The following is an 18,510-nucleotide window of genomic DNA, read 5'->3' on the forward strand; positions in this document are numbered from 1 at the left end:
GGGCTCAACACTCAAGCCCTTAATTATATTGAGTGTATGAAATCCTTTAGCCACACAATGCGCCACACATACACTGACAGACACACACACACACGGACAAGTCCAGGGCAACAGGAAGTGAAAGTGGCCCCAGACACAACAGAGGCTGAAGGCAGGCAATTCCATGTCCTTAAACAACGCATAATCCAAGCAATTTGCAATTTTTGGTAATTTAACTTGACAAAACTTTTTAATGGCCAATGCCAGGCGTGCAGCTCAGCTCAGCTCGAGGGGTTCAACGACAACAGCCACACAAAAAATTGACAATGAATCCAGCTATCCAGTTATCCATACTTTCGAGAATAGACGCCATTTGTGGCGGCTTTCAATTGGATTTGCAACTGTTGCAACTTCTATTGCGTTGTTAAAACTCAAATCCGCATACAACTCGAGTCGAAACCCTTTTTTTTGGCCTCTGCCATAAAACCATAATTTTTGATTGTTATGTACTTTAAGCGGATTTCAGCTAAGGGAATATTTTTTTTTTTTAATCTTCTTTTTGCGTTGCTACTGTGAATGCAAATTCTCGCATCGAATGTTTTTCAATTTCGTATTTTGATGTTGGTCTATTATGTTTTATGATTTATGGCCGAGGACCATTAACTGCGGCTTAAGGCGTTAATATCCTTCTGCGCCAAAAGAGTTTGGCAATTTATACGCGATGATTTCATTTTAATCTCTGTTTGCTGCGAATTTCCACTGTTTTGTTTTTTGTTATGCTATTGTTATGATTCCGCGTGGGATCTGTTAATGTGCGCTGATTTGTGGCAGCAAAAATATTTGTGGATTTAGCTTAGGCTTAACTGGGCTCAAGTGTGGCAAGGCAGGGGTTAAAATTAGATGTCAATTTGTGGGAATATAATCAGATGAAAGCAAATCTAATTTGGGCCATAAATGGGAAGTAAAATTATGAGAAATTAAGCCAATTAATTTTCCCAGGAATAGAAATTATTTGAAGCTCCTTTTAATAAAAAATTATGCAACATTAAATTTAGGAATTTCGTAAAAATAAAATATTACAATTTATTAGAAGTTTCATTGGAGAATAATTGGCAATTATTTAAAACTAATATTTGCTTTGCTGTTGCAGGAAATTAAATATATTTAATTTCTGTTGTAGGGTTCATAAACTTCATAAATCATGTGAAAACTGATCTATCAACTTTGTGAATTTCTACTCAAAATTCTGTAGCTGATGAAATTGCCAACACTTTGAAAACTTGCTACGAATATTTATAGCTCTAATTACAAATAACAACAGTTTGCGTTGACAACAACAACAACAACAGAAGTCACGCCGCACTGGGAATATGAACAGTGCAGCAACAACAACAACAACAACTGGAAGTAGAAAATATTTCGACCATAAGCCACGATTTCATATAGTCAAGGTCCTTGGATGGCATAAAAACAGTTTAACTGTCAGTGAAGATGACAAATTGCTCGCGAAGGATTTCATTTTAAATGCAATGCGTTGCAGTGGAAATTAAGTAAAAGTGCGCAAAACTTTGCAGGGAAAAACCCCTAACTACCGTTACCGTTAGGTGGAAAAACCAACCCTCAAGCTCCTCTCGCGCTCTCTCCACATTGCGTCATGGCAACGGCAGCAACCACCGAAAATCTTGCCAAAAAGAAGCGCAACGGAAACGGAATTAAAAACAGCGACGCATTAGAGGAGGGGCACCTTGTATTCCGTATTCCAAAAGGGGGAGAGTCCGAGAGAGGGGGGAAGGGAGAGAGGGTGCCACAGTAGAGAATAACAAGGGGTGTTGTGTGTGTTAGAGCCAGCTATTGCGGCCGCCTTTTATGTTTTGTACGGGAAATTAGGAATGGACAAAAAAGCCAAAAGGATTTTTCAGTCTATGGGTTAGTTGAGAGGCATTATCCAGACCTGGAACGAGAATGAGTATACGAGGAACGGGAGCTTGGGAGTAGAAATTAATCGTGTAGTCGCTCAATGCTCAATGCCCAGTCAGACGTTTTATTGCAATTTCAAAAATGCCTATCAATGTTGCCGGGGACAACGCACGTGCATCAAGAGGGGAGAGAAGGGAAGGGTGGTACGGTGGTTGTACATATGATGAGCTCAACATATAATACTACGTATACAGAGAAGAGTTTGAGCTATCCGCTTATTAAAAATATTTGTTTGTTTATTTTTGCTGTCTGCTGTCTACTGCAGCTAAACTGGGCATTGTCTTGCGTCTAATGTTGCTGTTGGATTTATTTACGACTCGCTGGGGCATATAATTAAATTTTCAAACTTCACCTTTATCAACCTCAACGGACATTGCACACGCACTCACACACACACACACAGAGGAACACGTCAACAGCTACGAGTGCGGAATTTGAGTAGATTTCCATGCTCATTTTATCGGTCTCTCTTCTATGTATGTTGTGCAATCCATTTGCTGTTCTCCTGTTACTATTTATTTTGTTGAGGGTTCTGTGCTTTAAAATTTAAACACATTTTTATTTACTATTTCTCATTATAAACTGATTTCCACACAAGTAGGTAGAGAGAAAAAAGATGATATATTGATAGATTAGATCTATATAAATTACCTTAAATAATTGGAAAACAAAAGTAAGAATTATTGAAATTCAAAATGTATATTTAAATATTCTCTTGAATTTACTTTTATCTTATTTCTCATTAAAATTAAAAATAATTCGTTGAGATGAAAATTCAATTTTTATATAGACACTTAAGTTTACTATTCCAATCATTCAATGACAAACAATAATTAAAATCTTAACTGACAAATTATTTTATCACAGCACAATGAATAACCTATTTCGCTTTTATCACTAAGGTTTAAGGTGTAAGGTTTGAAAATAATGAAATTGTTGAGATTCAAATATATAATTACAAACTTGCATTTCCTGGCATAATATCTTGCATTTTTTCAATATTCTCCCCAGTGACGCAAATCAGTTTGAATGTAATTACTTTAGATACTTTTGTTAACACTGGTTTGGCTTACATATTGCCAGATAAGCTGTAATGCATTTTGTCGCCCCCAGCTTGTTGGCCAACAACTATTCAAGCATTTGCCGCCTTTTCAATGCGATTCCATTGCAGCTTAATGCCGCATTTCCAGCTGTAGCTGTCTGAGTGTGTCTATGTCTGTGTTGGTGTCTTTTGTGTGGCATGTAATTGCAAATCCAATTAATTAACGAACTAACATAGTCACTGCAAATGTGCTACTAACTGAGACATAAATAGCACACGACTAGACACGGACTCACACATCAGTTACAAATACAAATAGCAAAGACAACGACAAGTACACTCAAGTCTAATGTATGCCATCTATCCATCTATACCTTATATAGTGTGAAGCTCTGTGTGTGTTCTACAATTTTAAAGTGGTTGGCAGGGGGTGGCGGGGGGATAAAGGCAGAGCCAGTCAGTCATCCAGTCAGAGAGTGTTCAAGTAGCATCTGGCATCGTTTTTGGGGACGCTTCAAGTGCGTCTCAGGTTGACAAATGTACAACAATTAAGTGAAAAGTTCTTCGGATCCAATGATGATGATGATGACGATGGCGGTGATGCTGCCTGGAGGTTGTCAGGGAAATTGAAAAGTGAAACCTGGCGCACAGATACCGAACGAAAACAAAACTTCCACGGATTTATGTCGCACATTATATGAGAGCAAACACAACAAGTTTTACTTGGAAACTAAAACCCCACAAAAACAACCACAAGAGCTAACGCTGACGCTAACGCGACATCAACATCAATTTCACTTTAATGTTTCCGTCCTTCACATGCTGAAAAACTTGAAGAAGAGAAATTATGCTAATAAATCGCAGCGACACGTGTCGTTGTACTCTCCTCAACACACAAAACAAAAAACTTAATGGACATGCGCCACGAAATATGCATTGAATACACTACACTTTGTATTTTCTTTTTTTGAGTGTTGCATTCCTTGGAAGGGGATTATGAACACGACAGGCAGCAGGTCCTGCTGCACGCGGTGTTTACACATCATTTACATAAAACGAGCAACCGTTTCTTTTTTTCTCCTTTATACATATTTTTTGCAATTTCTTGAGCCGCGCTCGATGGATGGGAGAAACCTGTGCCCAACAAAGTTGTTAATTATACTTGACTGGACGACAGGCTCAAACTCCCTTCCAAAGAAAAAAATAAGGATGAAAGCTACAGACGAGTGTGCTCGACTGTGAGATACCTGCTACCCAGTTTTAATAAAAGTATATTCTACAAATATTCGGAAAATATACCGAAAAATACAAAAATATACAGACAGGCTATGTTTAGTATATTGACATAAAATATCAAAAATACTATGTAAAATATACCAAAAATATGTCACAAACGACTGAAATATACCGAAGGCTGTATTTGGTACATCGATATAATAGTTATATGCGAGCAAAATATAAAATGTTGTGTAAAAATATTCCAAAAATATATCGTAAAAATACTAAAATATAACGAAAGCTATATTTGGTATATCAAAAACACTTATACGAAAAATTCGAAGTAATACCGTAAGCTATGTTTGGTATACTGATCTGCGTGCAAAAATAACAAATGATGTCGAAAAAATATATTTCCTAGTCTCTGACATCCAGTGTTTCATAGCTAAATTTTCTTGGCTGTTGACGCTGATCCAGAATATATACACATATTACATACATTTGATGCAGTCATAAAATTGTAATACCCTGCTACCGCATGAGATGCAGGTACCCAGAATTAAAGCCAAGTTCGCGCGACCTGCAACGCTTTGCCCAGTCAAGCGCTGATAATAAAGTGTAGCATGGGGGAGGCGGAGAAGTGGGAGTTATACTGCGATATGGTATTCAGGAACTGGGTCCGTTTATGACGTGCCCGAAAAAATAACGAAACCATTAATCAGCGCCTCAGTTAGCCGCTTCAGAGTTCGCTTTCTCTGCTCTGCTTTTCCATTTGCCACTTCCACTTCTCTTTCTGCTCATTTGCAGCAGGTCGCGTGCGTCACATTAAGAGCGACCAGCCAAACGATTTTGCAGATAAAGACCAAACGATCAAGAAAACAACCAACAAAAATAAAACCTGTATACATATTACCTAATTGCAGTAATTAATGAGCTTAGTTTACATTTGTGATGAAGCTTAATTGAAACAGGATGCAATGAACCGAACTCGAATTATGAGCTCTCTATTGGCTGTTCTAGCTTTCCTAAAAGCTTAGCGACAGTGGCAAAAATGTAATATTTTTGATGAAAGAAATTAATTTTAAGCGCACATATAGATTTTAATATGTAAATAATTAATTGACTTGATTTACTATTATGTGCAATCATATAAATAATTTAGAAAATTAATTCGAAATTGATTTCTTGCTTTAAAGATTTAGGTTGTTTCACCAGCAAAATGAAGCATCATTGTAAATATTTCATAAGTATATAATCCATTTTAATTGTGCCTAATACTTGTCAACTTAATTTAAAACCCCAATCAAAAGTCAACTCATTACAAGTGATTTTACCTCAATCGAATGCAAACTAAATCCCACTTAAAAGCAATCAAATGAAGCAAGAAAATCTGGCAACTTGAGCGCCAAAGCAATTAAATAAATAATTTTTGGCCTGTGCAAATGAAATATCAATAATTGTTGACAAGCCTGTAGATGTTGTTCGCAACAAATTGATATGTGTAAATAATTATGCTTGAAATGGAAAACACATTTTTGTGCATGTATCATAAAGTAAATATCAAATCGATGTCAGAAGTAATTGTAGAGGACGCAAAGCGGCCATTAAACTAATTGCATACATTTCACATTTTATTGCGGACATTCCCAAAATGCCAAATGTTTAATATGCAGAGAAATAAATGTTTCTCCTTCTTCTCTTTTCGCGTAGCTGCTTCTAAAAGAGCAGAAGTCATGCACAGCACACATCGATTGGCATTTAACCTGAACCAACAACATATGGAAAATCAAAAGCGGCTAAAAGCGAAAGCAAATTGCTCGAAGGGTCGTCGCTGCCGCTGTCAAACCACCTGTGTACCACCCAACCACCCACCCACAGCCATTCCACTCACAATTTTGTGAATGGGTTGTGCTATACAAAGAGCAATCAAACTCCTCTTCCTACTCCTCTGCCTATCCTAAGCAAATTTCATACGAAATTAAATTAGAATTTTCGGTAGTTGTTTGTGTGTGTGTCTCTTGTTCTGTCTGTTCTGTCCTCTACAACTGTCTGTCTCTCTGTCTGTTCGCATTTGAATGAATGGCCAAAGGAAATTGCAGCACGCACGCACTGAAAGTGCCCCCAACAATAAACAACCTTCAACGGTTTAATAGAGATAAAGATACCCTGTAAAAATAGGCTTTTTGTCCCAAAATATTTTGTAGATAAGCAAAAACAATTTCTGATGATTATCTGCATATATGAATTGATTTAAGTTACTAAATATGTAGCTTACAAAAAATGTTTGGTGATAGTCAAATAAGTTCTAAAAATAATATCAAACTGCGCTGAAATTCGCTAGTAATCTAGATGATATGTTTATTTTTGACTGTATTGATTATTTGACTTTAGTAAACTTTATCTAATCACGCTGTAATATGCTGACTAATGAACAAATGCGTAAGCAGTGACTATTAAAAATATATTCAATACTTAATTTCTAGAATTTTATAATAACTCATATAATAAGCATTTCAAATTCGTCTGAATATTTCAATAATAAATTAATAAATTAATGCCTATAAAAGGAAAATTGTTTGAGCTATGAAATAAAAGCTTGAACTAAATTATCAATTAATTTTAATATTGTCAAAATAATTAGGACCGATTAAATCAGAAAATCATTTCAAATTTAAATCAAATCTCAATAACAATAATAGCTCACCAATTATTGAATATTATTTGAAATTGAAATGACACTGTTTCTGACATAAATTCAAACTCATCTCAAATTGTTTGAATGCAAATATTTAATAATAACCAAAGTAATTTTGCAATGATAATAATATGTTATAATATTTGCTAAATAATATTTAAACAAAAAAATGACAATTTCTCTTTAATACATTCGCGACTATCCTTAAACACTTTAGAGCACATTAAAGTTGTAATTTTACTATATGGAAATTATAGTATATATGAAACTGAAAAAAGTGCGCAATCCTTTTTTGCAGTGAACTTTCACAGGGAGAGGATGATGAACTTTTGGGAGTGTGTCTGTATGATGCAGACAGGCCGAAAGGAATGAATAAATGACCGCAGGCAAAATGCGCTCTGTGCTCACTGAGTGCGTATGTGTGTGTGAATGAGTGTCTGGGTGAGTGTTTGTGAGTGCTTATGCTCAGCAGAGCCAAATGCTCAAATGCTTAAAATGCCTACACAAATGTGTGCACATTTCAATTAAAATTTTGCTGTTTTAATCACCTTTACAGGTCGTCTGCCTAACTGCTCGCATTTTAATGAAAATCTAGCTGACTGGAAGGAAGTGAAGAACTGTTGAATAACACACAACACTCGTACTTTCAAGCGATGCGATTTAATTTTAATGATAATCCCATGATCTATGTGTTAGTTGCTTAAAATGAAATTGCAGCCATCGGCAATGATGGTCATCTCGCTGTCCGTACTCTCGGCCCCAAAGTCGCCATTGTACCACACGTATTCCATTTCCATGGGTATGCGAAGAGAGAGAATCGACAAAGTATCATTGGGACACAGAGTTTCGGATTCCCCTGCAGTAACATCTTCATCTTCATCTTCGTCGTCATCTTCATTATCGCTTGGTGGCGTATAGCGCACTAGCTCCTGACTTTGCTGATAAGGCACCAGAGCCTGAGCATTCTCACTGCAGCTTGCCGGCCGATCGCTACTCTCACTTGCCACATTCGAAGCACTTGTCTTGAGATTCAATTGTCGGTCACTGCTGCTCAGCACCGAACTCTTCGAATTCTGCGTTGCCTTGTTCATTTTTCGAGGAGGAAATTGGAATGTTCTCACCATGGTGGGTAACTCGGTGGCCGTGGCACGTGGCACATTCCAATCGGTGTTGCCACCGGCTTTTACACGCACCGGATAACATGTGTGATTAATGTTCGTATCCATGTCCTGGCCAATGTCCATGGGATGCGAACGCAGCAGACGTTGCAACATGATAAAACTGTGGCGCATCTCCATCAACTGTTCACGACCAAAAACGTTGCACAATGGTGAGCTGGAACGCGATAAAGCGTTGATCATAAAGTCTAGATCCTGATCCATATTCAAATTTGGATATATTCGTAGTGCCGGGAACAAAAGATTACAAATTTGGTGTGCAGCAGAAAAGAAATTTCTTAACTCTTATCTATTGACAGACATCGCACAGAATCGAAACAATAATGTGATATAAATAAGTCTCAATTTTGAAGAAATGTATACAAATAAATTTCAAATCGAAACAATTTTAGAATTAACTCTAGAAGCTCTTTTTGTTGATCGAACGATGTTCGCATTAGTTCTAAGTTTTTGCCTCTTACCCTAAAATTCAAGTAACAAATTGAACATTTGTATCTTTCAAATAGTTCAGCGTTTAGCTCGTCCGACAAAATGTTTTACATAAAGTGCTTTTGGAAAGGTCTCCAGTGAACAGCAGTGAACGATAAACAACAAGAATAACAATAACAACAACTAACATAAGCATTGAGCAGTTTATTCTCGAGCAAGTCTCTAAAATAATACAATTTTCCTCTAAATTTAGTCGCAGATGCTGCAGGACTCGACTCTGCTGTGTCTTCCCTCTACTATGGACAAATGTAAATGTCCTGCACATGAACGCATGACCATCATCATGGTCCTTGGTCCTTGGTCCTCTTTGACATCCCCCTGTTGTTTGTTAGTTAAAGCGAGCCCCAAGTTGAAGTGTGTCTTGTCTTGTCTTGTCTGTCTGTCTCTCTAGAAGGCATTAGTTGCCTTGTACTCAGCTAACAAGCAGACAGACAGACACACAGAGTCAAGGATATGTTGGCAGATCTCACACACTCACACACTTACAGTTGTCTGTTGTTTATTTGTTTACTTTTTGCCATTTGGCTGTGCGCAAGTTTCCTTCCAGCTTTCTTACACAAGTGCGAGCACGAGAGAATGTTTGTCCTGTTTTCCTTTTACTTTTTTCCATTCCTTTCATTTCGTTTTTTTTCGACTTCTTTTTTTCTTGTCATGAATATTTTCATATTTCCATCTGCCTGCATGCTACTGACTGCTCTCTCTCTCTCTTTATCCTGCCAATTGTGCGATAGAAAACTTTTGGCTGCCTCATGTGTAAGGCCATGTTATTTAATAGGCTTTTGTGACTTGCGACGACGACGTTCTCAAAATGGCTGGCTGGCTGGCAAATGTTTGCTCCTCAAGTCCTCACTTTGCTCTTCCTCTGCCCACATCCTTTGTTTGGTCCTTGTCTGCGATGACTCAAAGCCAAAGGCCTCCCCCAGAAGAACACACTCTCTCTCTCTCTCTCTCTCGCACTCTTCTAGTTTGTTATCCTTTGTGTATGCACAGTGGCTGCTGCTTCTGCTGCTGATGTTTTTGTTGGTAATGCGTTTAGTTTATTAAACATATTTTTGGGGCCAAAACACACACAAACTAACGACGAAACACAACTGTGAAGAGTTTCGGTTTTGGGTTTATGTTTCTATTTGGTTTTTGTGTCTTTAAGCAATTAAACGCCAGTCGAAGCATCATAAAAGTAACTTGTGTATGTTCTCCCAAAGTGTTCAATAAAAACCAACAGGAATTGCCTGGAAGTAGGTCAAGCCATTAAAATTGCCACCAACACACACTCCCACCTCACTCCTCAACAACTCACATACAAATGGCCAAACACACTCTAGATTTATGTGCTGGCTGTTTGTCGTTGGTGCACTGTAAAAATTGAAGCCAATCTGCAGCAGAAATTTAATCGAAAGACGAAAAACTTTGGATTATTTATATAAAACATTTAAATTAAAAAAAAATTCAATAATGCCCAACAATTTCCCTTAGTGAACTACTGAAAAAATATAAATTCAGTAAACGTTAATTTCAATGAAATACTAATCTTCTAAATTATTTATTTTATAAATAATACAATAATCATTTTTTCATAGGATCAATTTTACTTTATCATATTATGTAATTTACTTTATTTAATTATTTGCATATATTTTTATATATCAACACTATATGCAACCAAACAACTTTTTTTAATTTAAACCATTTTCACATTTTTCAAAATTCAATAAAATATTTATTATTGTACTATACTGATATAATTTTATTAACTATTGTTACTGGTTCCTTATTGTTCCTTATTGTAATTTATCTCTTTATTGAAAAACACTTTGTTTTAAATATTGGTTCTATTTTTTAATAAAATTTACATTTCTTAAAATTTTAATTTCGTTCATTTAAAATCGTTTTAATGTGTATTATTTTTTCTTTTTTTCGACATTTGTAATAATTTTCTTAAGCAAAACTTTCTCAACTGCATACAATTTTTGTTGAGTGTAATTGTGCTGTCGTTGTTTAATCGTTAAAGGGATTGCAATCGACTTCTTCTGTTGTCGTTGCCTTTGCCTTTACTTAGTTAAAGTTTGAGTCGTGCGTTGACATTACAATCGAAGAGGGTTGAGTAAACGCAGCAGGGACACACACACATACACACATGTCCCTATGCTACATGTGAAGTCATAACAACAGAGGGCGCCACCTGCTAGTATGCTTTACGTCTCCACACACACACACACATACACATATACACACTAGCACTTTGACCCCCCGCGTTGAATGTTGTCGAACAAGGCAAAAGTTGCCTGCTAAATGCTTTCTGATTGTTATTTTTCGTGTTTCTCTCGCAGCACTCTTGGCATATTCTCAATGTTGCCACATCCAAATTACAATTATTACATGCCACTGCCTCAGAGTTGCCCCCTCCCCCCCTCCTCGAGCCACTTTTTGCAGTTTACTTCTGCCTCGCCAGCTTTCAACCCAGAAAAGAAACTTTACTCTCTTTTCCTCACTCTCGACTCAAACTTCTTCAGTGGGGGGGAGGAAAGAAGTTGCAGAGTTTTTTGGTTTTCGCTTTTTGCGTTTTGCTTTTGTAGAAATGCAAAATCTGGTAATGTAGGCGTGTTTAACATAAACTTAAGCTGTTTGTAATGACTTTGTAGCGCTTTTGCTTTTTCGGTTAGATCCTTGGCATGTCCTTAAAGTCGCAAATTTAATGAAAAAAGTTTAGAGCACGACTACAAAGGCAACTCGAATTCAAAAGCTGACCCAAAAGGCATATAAATAGTTGTGGCAAAAATTTCTAATAATGGCCGCCCCCACAAAATGTGAAGTGAGCAACGCTAATGAAACGCAAGAGTTTAAGAAGTTGTGGAGAATCAAAGGCAAAAGTGAGTTGAAATTCTTGTAAGAAAATTAATTGCAAAATTTTCAACTAAAGATGGCAAATAGATTTCGCCAAGAATGTCATTTATTCCACGCAAATAATAAGTACTTGTTATCTAAAATTAGTATCAAATTTATATCATTTATTCCACGAAAATAATCAACTGAGATCTACTTTATTTGCGTACTCCATTTGTTGCAATTTATGTAGAACTTTTCATTAGGAAAAACCCATTCAAAGCCACAGTTGGTTCATTATTTGGAATACCGTCAAATTTATGCTTATCCCAGCTTTTTGCACCTTTTTTTTGATACACCTTTCAACACCTTCGAAAGGATCTAGAAGCTGACCTGACTGCTCGTTAATGATAACAGTCAAACTGGTAAGAAAGTCAAATTCGTATCATTAACTCTGCTGAGTGAAGACCAAGCATAAAGCAGAAATACCTTTTGCCGGATAAGCAGCTCATTACTCAAAAGCAGGCCAACGGAAAAATAAAGGTTTTTCTCATACACAAGCAAAAAGGGAAAACCATCAGAGAGCCTCTTTTGAGGGTCCTTTCGTATAGGGAGAGGGGAATGGAACAGTGTCTGTGATTTACAGCCCTTGGGGCGATTGGAGTAAATGCGTAGAAAGAAATTGCTGGGCTCAGCGAATGTCCGTCTTACAAATAAAACATAATAATAATTTGTTATAAAAAGCAAAAGCAAAAGCAGCCAGCACACAAAGAGATAAACAAAATAAATGACAAAAGCATGTCAGCACAAAAGCCGAAAAAGGAGTCGGCAATTGCGACTGCAGAAACAACATCGACGACGACGACAACCAAAAAACTAAAAGACAATTTTTTTGGGTTTCCCCCCGCTCTTCGCTCCCTCTGCGGCAGCTGTGCAACCCTCAGCAGTTTTTTTTTTTTTTTTTTTTTTTATTTAGCTTGGGGTGCCTTTCTTAGCGTTGCTCCTACTAGAGACATTTGCATAAATTATCATTTGTTTAACAAGCCCAACAAAAAAGAAAACCGAACTGAAGCAAAGCGAACCGCATTGAGATACCTTGAAATGGTAATGTAAATGGAATCAGCGCTCTGTCCCAGGCTAGTAGAGAGATGCTGTCTGTTGTCTGCTGTTTGCTGTCTAAAGGCAAATTGGTAATAAAAGCCAAATGCATAAAATAACATAAAACAAGAATTTATGTGCAGAGCCAGAGAAGAAACGACGAATATCAAACAAATTGCAATAAAATGCAAATTTAAATGATCAAAATGGTGAACGAAAAATGCGCCTTAAAGTCGACTATACGTTTACATTTACAGTTCTCTTCTTCTTTTTTGCTAAAGTTTTTAATATTTTATGCTTAATTTTGTTGAACATTTTTGAGCAAATAAAACAACAAGAAAGTAAAGAGACGAGGCATGCCACAGGCTGTTTATTTTGACAAGAGAGAAAAGAAGGGCTGCAATTTGACTGGGGGAAAAAGGGGGAGAGGGGGAAATGTGTGTGTGGTTGTGCGCCTACTCCTCATAAAAATGTCTGTCTCTTTATGTTGCGGTTGTTGTTCTTGCTCGCTGCCTTGTTTCCAAGCAGCTGAGCACAGCTGTAGCTGTAGCGCAGCCGAAGCAGAGAGCACAAACATTTCCTTACATTTTAATACACTTTTCGCCTGACACGCCCCCCTCCACCTGGCTCACAACCCGCCTCCAATACACCTTGTGTCGGTTGTAAGCAACAGCAAAAAGCAACAGCCGGCGGCAGGTGAAGTTTTTCTCGTTACTCGTTCGTACGTTCGTTCGTCTTTTTCGCCTTTTCCCTTTTTGCGCCCCCCAAACAAAACTTTTTCTGCACAATGAATTTTTGCGCATTTTCCACCTGTATGAGCCACCAGCATATAGCCTTCACCCTCCCCTCCTTCTGTTGCCTCCAACTTCTAGTTACGCCACTGCAGGAAATCGATTCGTTGTGGTTGTCGCTCGGTGTAATGATAGAGCGAAAGGCTAGTGAAAATTTTCCATTTTCCATTTAATTTTCCCTTCTATGCTTTTGAACTTCTCTTCTCTTTTTTTTCTGATAGTTGCGCCAAAAGTCAGAGAGAGAATAAAAGCTTGCTTGCTCTTTGCGGGCAACTATGCAAATACTAGGTAAATACCATGGCTTAGTCTTTGGCAAATTACAAAAAGTGTTGAGGAGTGAGGGAGAGGGAGAGCTGCCAGGGGACAGTGTCAAAGTTCAGTTGAGCCTTTGAAGCAGTCTCTATTAGCAGCACAAATTATACATAAATGTATATGCAAAAAAAAAAAAAACAAAGAGTGCAGAAATCTCAGCTAATTAAAGTCAACAGCACAATCATTTGAAATGCAAATGTCAAATGGCATAATAAGTGTGCCCTGAAGTGTGTGTGAGTGTGTGTGTAAGGGTGTGAGTGAATATGTGTTTATAAAGCTTGTTTAAATAAATAGCAGGCAAAAGCAGGAGTTATTAGAAGGGGAGCAAGCTAAAGATAACTAAGCAAGAGTTTGCAAAACAAATTAATATAAAGAATTTATAGCAAATTTAATAAAATAAATTTTCTTATTTCAAAGTCGTTGAATATTGAGCAAATTATTTAAGTTGCCTTAAGAAAGTTGTTTAAAAAAATGTTGTAATGCAATTTAAAAGCTTTGTCAAATATTCAACTACAACAAAAATTCGCTTTAAGAGTGGACATTATGAAAAGCAAAAATTTTAAATTATTATTCAATTTCGTATTAATTTATTCATAATATTATAAGCGCTGACTTCTTTTAAAAGGATAGAGTGTGATTGGTATTTTATTATGCATAAAATATGCACTTCCCATTAACTTATTTTATAATTTATCTCAGCTAAGATATAAGATACAAAAAAAACAGTTCAAATTATTTTTATACCCACTACGCTGCTTCGACTGATAATCTGGTTATATCAATATACCGAGTACATCATTTGGTATATTTGTAGTATTTTTGGGTATATTAATTTGCCATATTTTAAAAATTATACCGCATTGTTTTGACTTTATTCATAATGTGTAGCGAGTATCTCATAATCGAGCACACTCGATAGTTACATTCTTAATTGTTTCATTTTAAACATTTTAACAGGATTCCGAAAAAACACTCTACTCTCTTTAAAGAGAATGTTAATGTTTTGCTCTGAAGTGGCCCGCAGCCAAAGTCGTTTAATGAAAATTCAAAATGTTTTAAAGGCGCACATCATGAATTTGATGTGGGTAATTATTGGCAGACTTCTTGTGCGACCAGAAAAAAGGGTTGGGAGTGTCTGAGATTTATGCACGATATGAGGTTGGTCTCAGTCTGTGTGAGTAGAGATGTTGTCACCCCTCTCAAGCTAACACAGAGCATAGAATTTCAATTAAAAATTAGCACTTGGTCGTTAATATAAAATATTGCTAATTAGATTGCTTTCGGCGAACAGAGAGAGAAGAGAAGGCGAGAGAAAACAGTAGCGTTAACTGCCGCCTTTTAGAGTCTATCTCGCATTGATTTTAACATGGTCATGAATATTAAATTACCAGTAGACACACACATAGAGAAATAGAAAGAGGAAGGGAGATGGCAGCTAAAGTGTGGCGTCTTTTTTGCTCTACGTATTATTTGCTTTGGTCAAGGCGAAAGTTTGTCTGCCATAAATTAAAATCCTAACGCCCCGTCAACACGCCCACACACACACATACAACACACACACACACCTCCCATTCTGCCTCTCACTCACACTTTTCTCGCTCTCTCTCTCTCTCTAGGCGCCTGCCACTCAGAACGTTGACGGTAATTAACTTTTAGGCATTTCCTATGCATATTTATAGGGGGAGAAGCAGCACCAAATTGTGGGTGGCTTTGGGGCGTTTGTTGCTTGCATAATATTAACATATATATTGGGTGGGGAAACAGAGGGAGGAGGAAGGAGAGGCGAAGCCTGTGCTGCAACATGCCAACACTCTGACAGATGATGCGTACAAGGCCGAGGCCACAAGCACCAACAAAAACAACATTTATATTCACATTTTTCACGCAACTTTTGCGTTTTGCCCACGTTCTCTGCTCTGGCGGGGGGCGTGCTGTGTGGGCGTGGCGGACACACATACACACACAGAATTCACTGCAGATTGGAAACTCATTTTCTTATTATTTTTTTTTTTGGTTTTATATTTTTTTTTGCGCTACTGCTTTTGCCATCTGCTTTTGTCATAAATAAATAATGAATTAATCATCAGTTTAGCTACGCATTATTTTTTGAAGAGGTTTTCTCTTCAACAAGAGATTTTCAATTGTGCATTCAACTGAAAAATGCTTGCCATATTTTCATCATTTTCGTTTTGCCCACTAGAAGAAAAATCTACAAAATTCATTCACTCATAAATTATTAATGATATATTAAAAGCGCGCTTCGTTTTTTTCTTGTCATATAATATATTATTTTCAAATGAATTTCTTTTTCAGCCGATGGGTTGTCAGTAACAGTTAAAAACGATTTGACGTCTCTCCAATTAGATGTAGGTGTTTTCTCTTGAACAGCTCAAAAAGGTAGAAAAAACAGCACTTGACATTTAAGCTAAGGTCATGAGGTTTTTTGAGTGTAGAAAAACATGCTTAGAAGTTGCTTTTGGGGTGAAGCTTGCAATTAAATTCATGGCGAAATTCACACAAGACTTTCAGCTGAATTTATTCCTTTTTTTTATGCTGCTTTATTTTGTTCCATATGGTATATTTCGATTGTAGTACTTAAACGATATACCAAATGTGGTCTTCGGTATATTTACGTATTTTTGCTCTATATTATTTGGTATACTATACAAATAATACAGCACTGATTTGATTTTATTTAAAATCAGTAATGTGTATCTGACAATCGAGCACACTCCACTTTAGCGTTCTTAGTTGTTTTAAAATTATTTTGTTGAGCAGCTTGCAAACTATTTCTTATTAAGTGTTCAATAAATTTGTACGTTTAAGCTCTAAAAGATTCTTTTAAAATATTATAAGAAAAATTTTGAATATTTACAAATTTTTATACAAAAAACACTCTATGTACTTAAATTGATTGCGGAATTTTATTGTAAACATTTATAATACCTACAATATTTCATTCTCAACAAATTTTAATATCATTTTCGACTCGTTTGGCAAAAAGAAACTCCCAAGTGTTCTAAGTCAATTATTGCTGTTAGCTTCAGTGAAGTATAGAAATTCAATTTGTGCCCATAGGCAACAGTAACTCATCTGGCAATTGCCAAAGGTACGAGTACAAACTATGTTACATTGTGACTTTGAATTTTAATTGAAAACATGATGGTAAAAGGGAGATGTAAAGCAACCAAAAAGGAGAAAAAAGCAAGTGTAGCAACAATATTGGCATAAAACTACACTTAAAACTCAATCAACTGCGTCTAACAATATTAAAAGCGGCTGCACAGAATGAGAGAGAGAGAGAGAGAGAGACTAGTTGAAGGGGTAAACATAACGCATACGCCATGTGGTGCAGCAGCGGCTACGTTGAAATAAAGAATGCAATCAATTTGTCAACGTCTCTCTCTCTCTTGTTGTTGTTGTAGCTGCTGCTGTTGTGTTTACTGCCACTTGGTTGTCTGTCTCTCGGTCTGTCTGTCTGTCTGTCTCTCTGTCTGTCTGTCTGTCTGGCAGTCTAGCCTCTCGTCCGCCTTGTCATCACACACGTATGCCGGCAATTTATGTTGTCGTCTGTGGCTCTCTCGCTCTCTGTCGCTCACACTTGGATTTCTCCCTCGTAGTAAATAAATTTAAAAGCGCCAGGGTGCTTGTTCGTGGGCGTGTCACCGCCTCAAGCAATTTGCCGTGTCGAGGTGACTGGGCAACATTTTCGCAGCCACTGTCTACGTTGTTGTCCTTGTCGCTGTCGCTGTCGTTGCCGTTGATGATGACATTCAAATTTACTGTGACACTAGTAAATTCAATTAAAATGCTATGCACTGCTTGGAAGACAACAACTGCTGGAGTACTGGGCGTATGCGTAACCACATTACTTTTGCGGCCTAGAAAAAGTGCAAGTTGATGCAGCTTAAATCAATGCTGCAGAGTTGTCGGCACTTAAGTGCAATGCGGCACTGCCCAAGCCTAATGACTCTGCCGCAACAAAGCAGCGCCTGTTTTGTTTTGGGCCGCAAATATTAAATCCTTAATCACATAACGCAGACGCTCAAGTGCCGAGCACCGAGTGCCGAGTGCATGGCAAAGGATGTTGGCTCTGGCCCTAAAGGCATGCAGGCAACGAAGAAGAAGAAGCGAGCATAAAAAACAAACATACAAACAACATACTGCTAGAGCAAGTTGTGCACGTGTCATTGTTGTTGCTGGGCTTATGATATTATTGCACTTGTCAGGCAGAGCGAGAGAAAGAGAGAGTGAGAAGAGCGTGTGACGCCATAAAGTATGCAAAGTTTTATGAAAACAACAAACAGAGGCACAAGTAAAAGGATGGCAAAGGAAAGCTGCCTTAAAGGTAAGCGACAGAGACATGCCAATGCAGCCAGAGCTGCCACTTCAGCTTCAGCTCTCTCTCTGTGAAAATATGTCAGCTGCGGCTCATACGACGTATGCGTAATATTTTTGCATTCAAACTGAAATCAAATTTGCACATTGTGTGCAAGGGCACAAATGCATTGAAATGTTAGGCAAGCAACACACACACACACACGCACACTGAAGAGATAAGCAACCCTTAACGATGAATGAGAGTGTCGTTGTCGTCGTCTGGAGTTGTTGTTGTTGTTGCTGTGGCTGTCATCGTTATTGCTTTTGGGAATACACGACGAGTATGAAAACGAAGGCATGCCATCGCACATCGCACAGTTCGCATTTCGTTTCCATTTGCATGCCAGAGCTTAACCATCGTCGAGCATTTGCCAGCTCTCATTCTGTTTTATACATTTTAATTTGAAAGCGCTTCAGCTGCTGCTGCTGCTGCCTCCATAGACCACAAACTAACTGACTGACTGACTGGCAGAATGACTGGATGACTGCCTGACGTTTGTTTTCATGTGGCGCACATCTATTTTTTATAAG

The 18,510-nt window shown here is 37.5% G+C and overlaps 2 protein-coding genes across 4 annotated transcripts in view; both read right to left on the reverse strand.

Annotated features, from left to right (window-relative positions):
* Nucleotides 1–18,510, reverse strand: part of LOC117563330 (E3 ubiquitin-protein ligase TRIM9) — a 113,826-nt gene that overhangs the window by 73,525 nt on the left and 21,791 nt on the right. The gene's annotated exons all lie outside the window — the stretch shown is intronic.
* On the reverse strand, nt 7,571–8,527 carry LOC117563331 (uncharacterized). The gene has a single exon (XM_034241599.2). The coding sequence runs from the start codon at nt 8,291–8,293 to the stop codon at nt 7,604–7,606; it is 690 nt and encodes a 229-aa protein (XP_034097490.1). The 5' UTR covers nt 8,294–8,527; the 3' UTR covers nt 7,571–7,603.

Source organism: Drosophila albomicans, chromosome 2L (assembly GCF_009650485.2).
Source record: "Drosophila albomicans strain 15112-1751.03 chromosome 2L, ASM965048v2, whole genome shotgun sequence".
Lineage (NCBI taxonomy): Eukaryota > Metazoa > Arthropoda > Insecta > Diptera > Drosophilidae > Drosophila > Drosophila albomicans.

What these genes read in the sequence shown, in the direction of transcription:
- LOC117563331 (XM_034241599.2), bottom strand. Translation starts at nt 8,293, where the DNA reads ATGGATCAGGATCTAGACTTTATGATCAACGCTTTATCGCGTTCCAGC.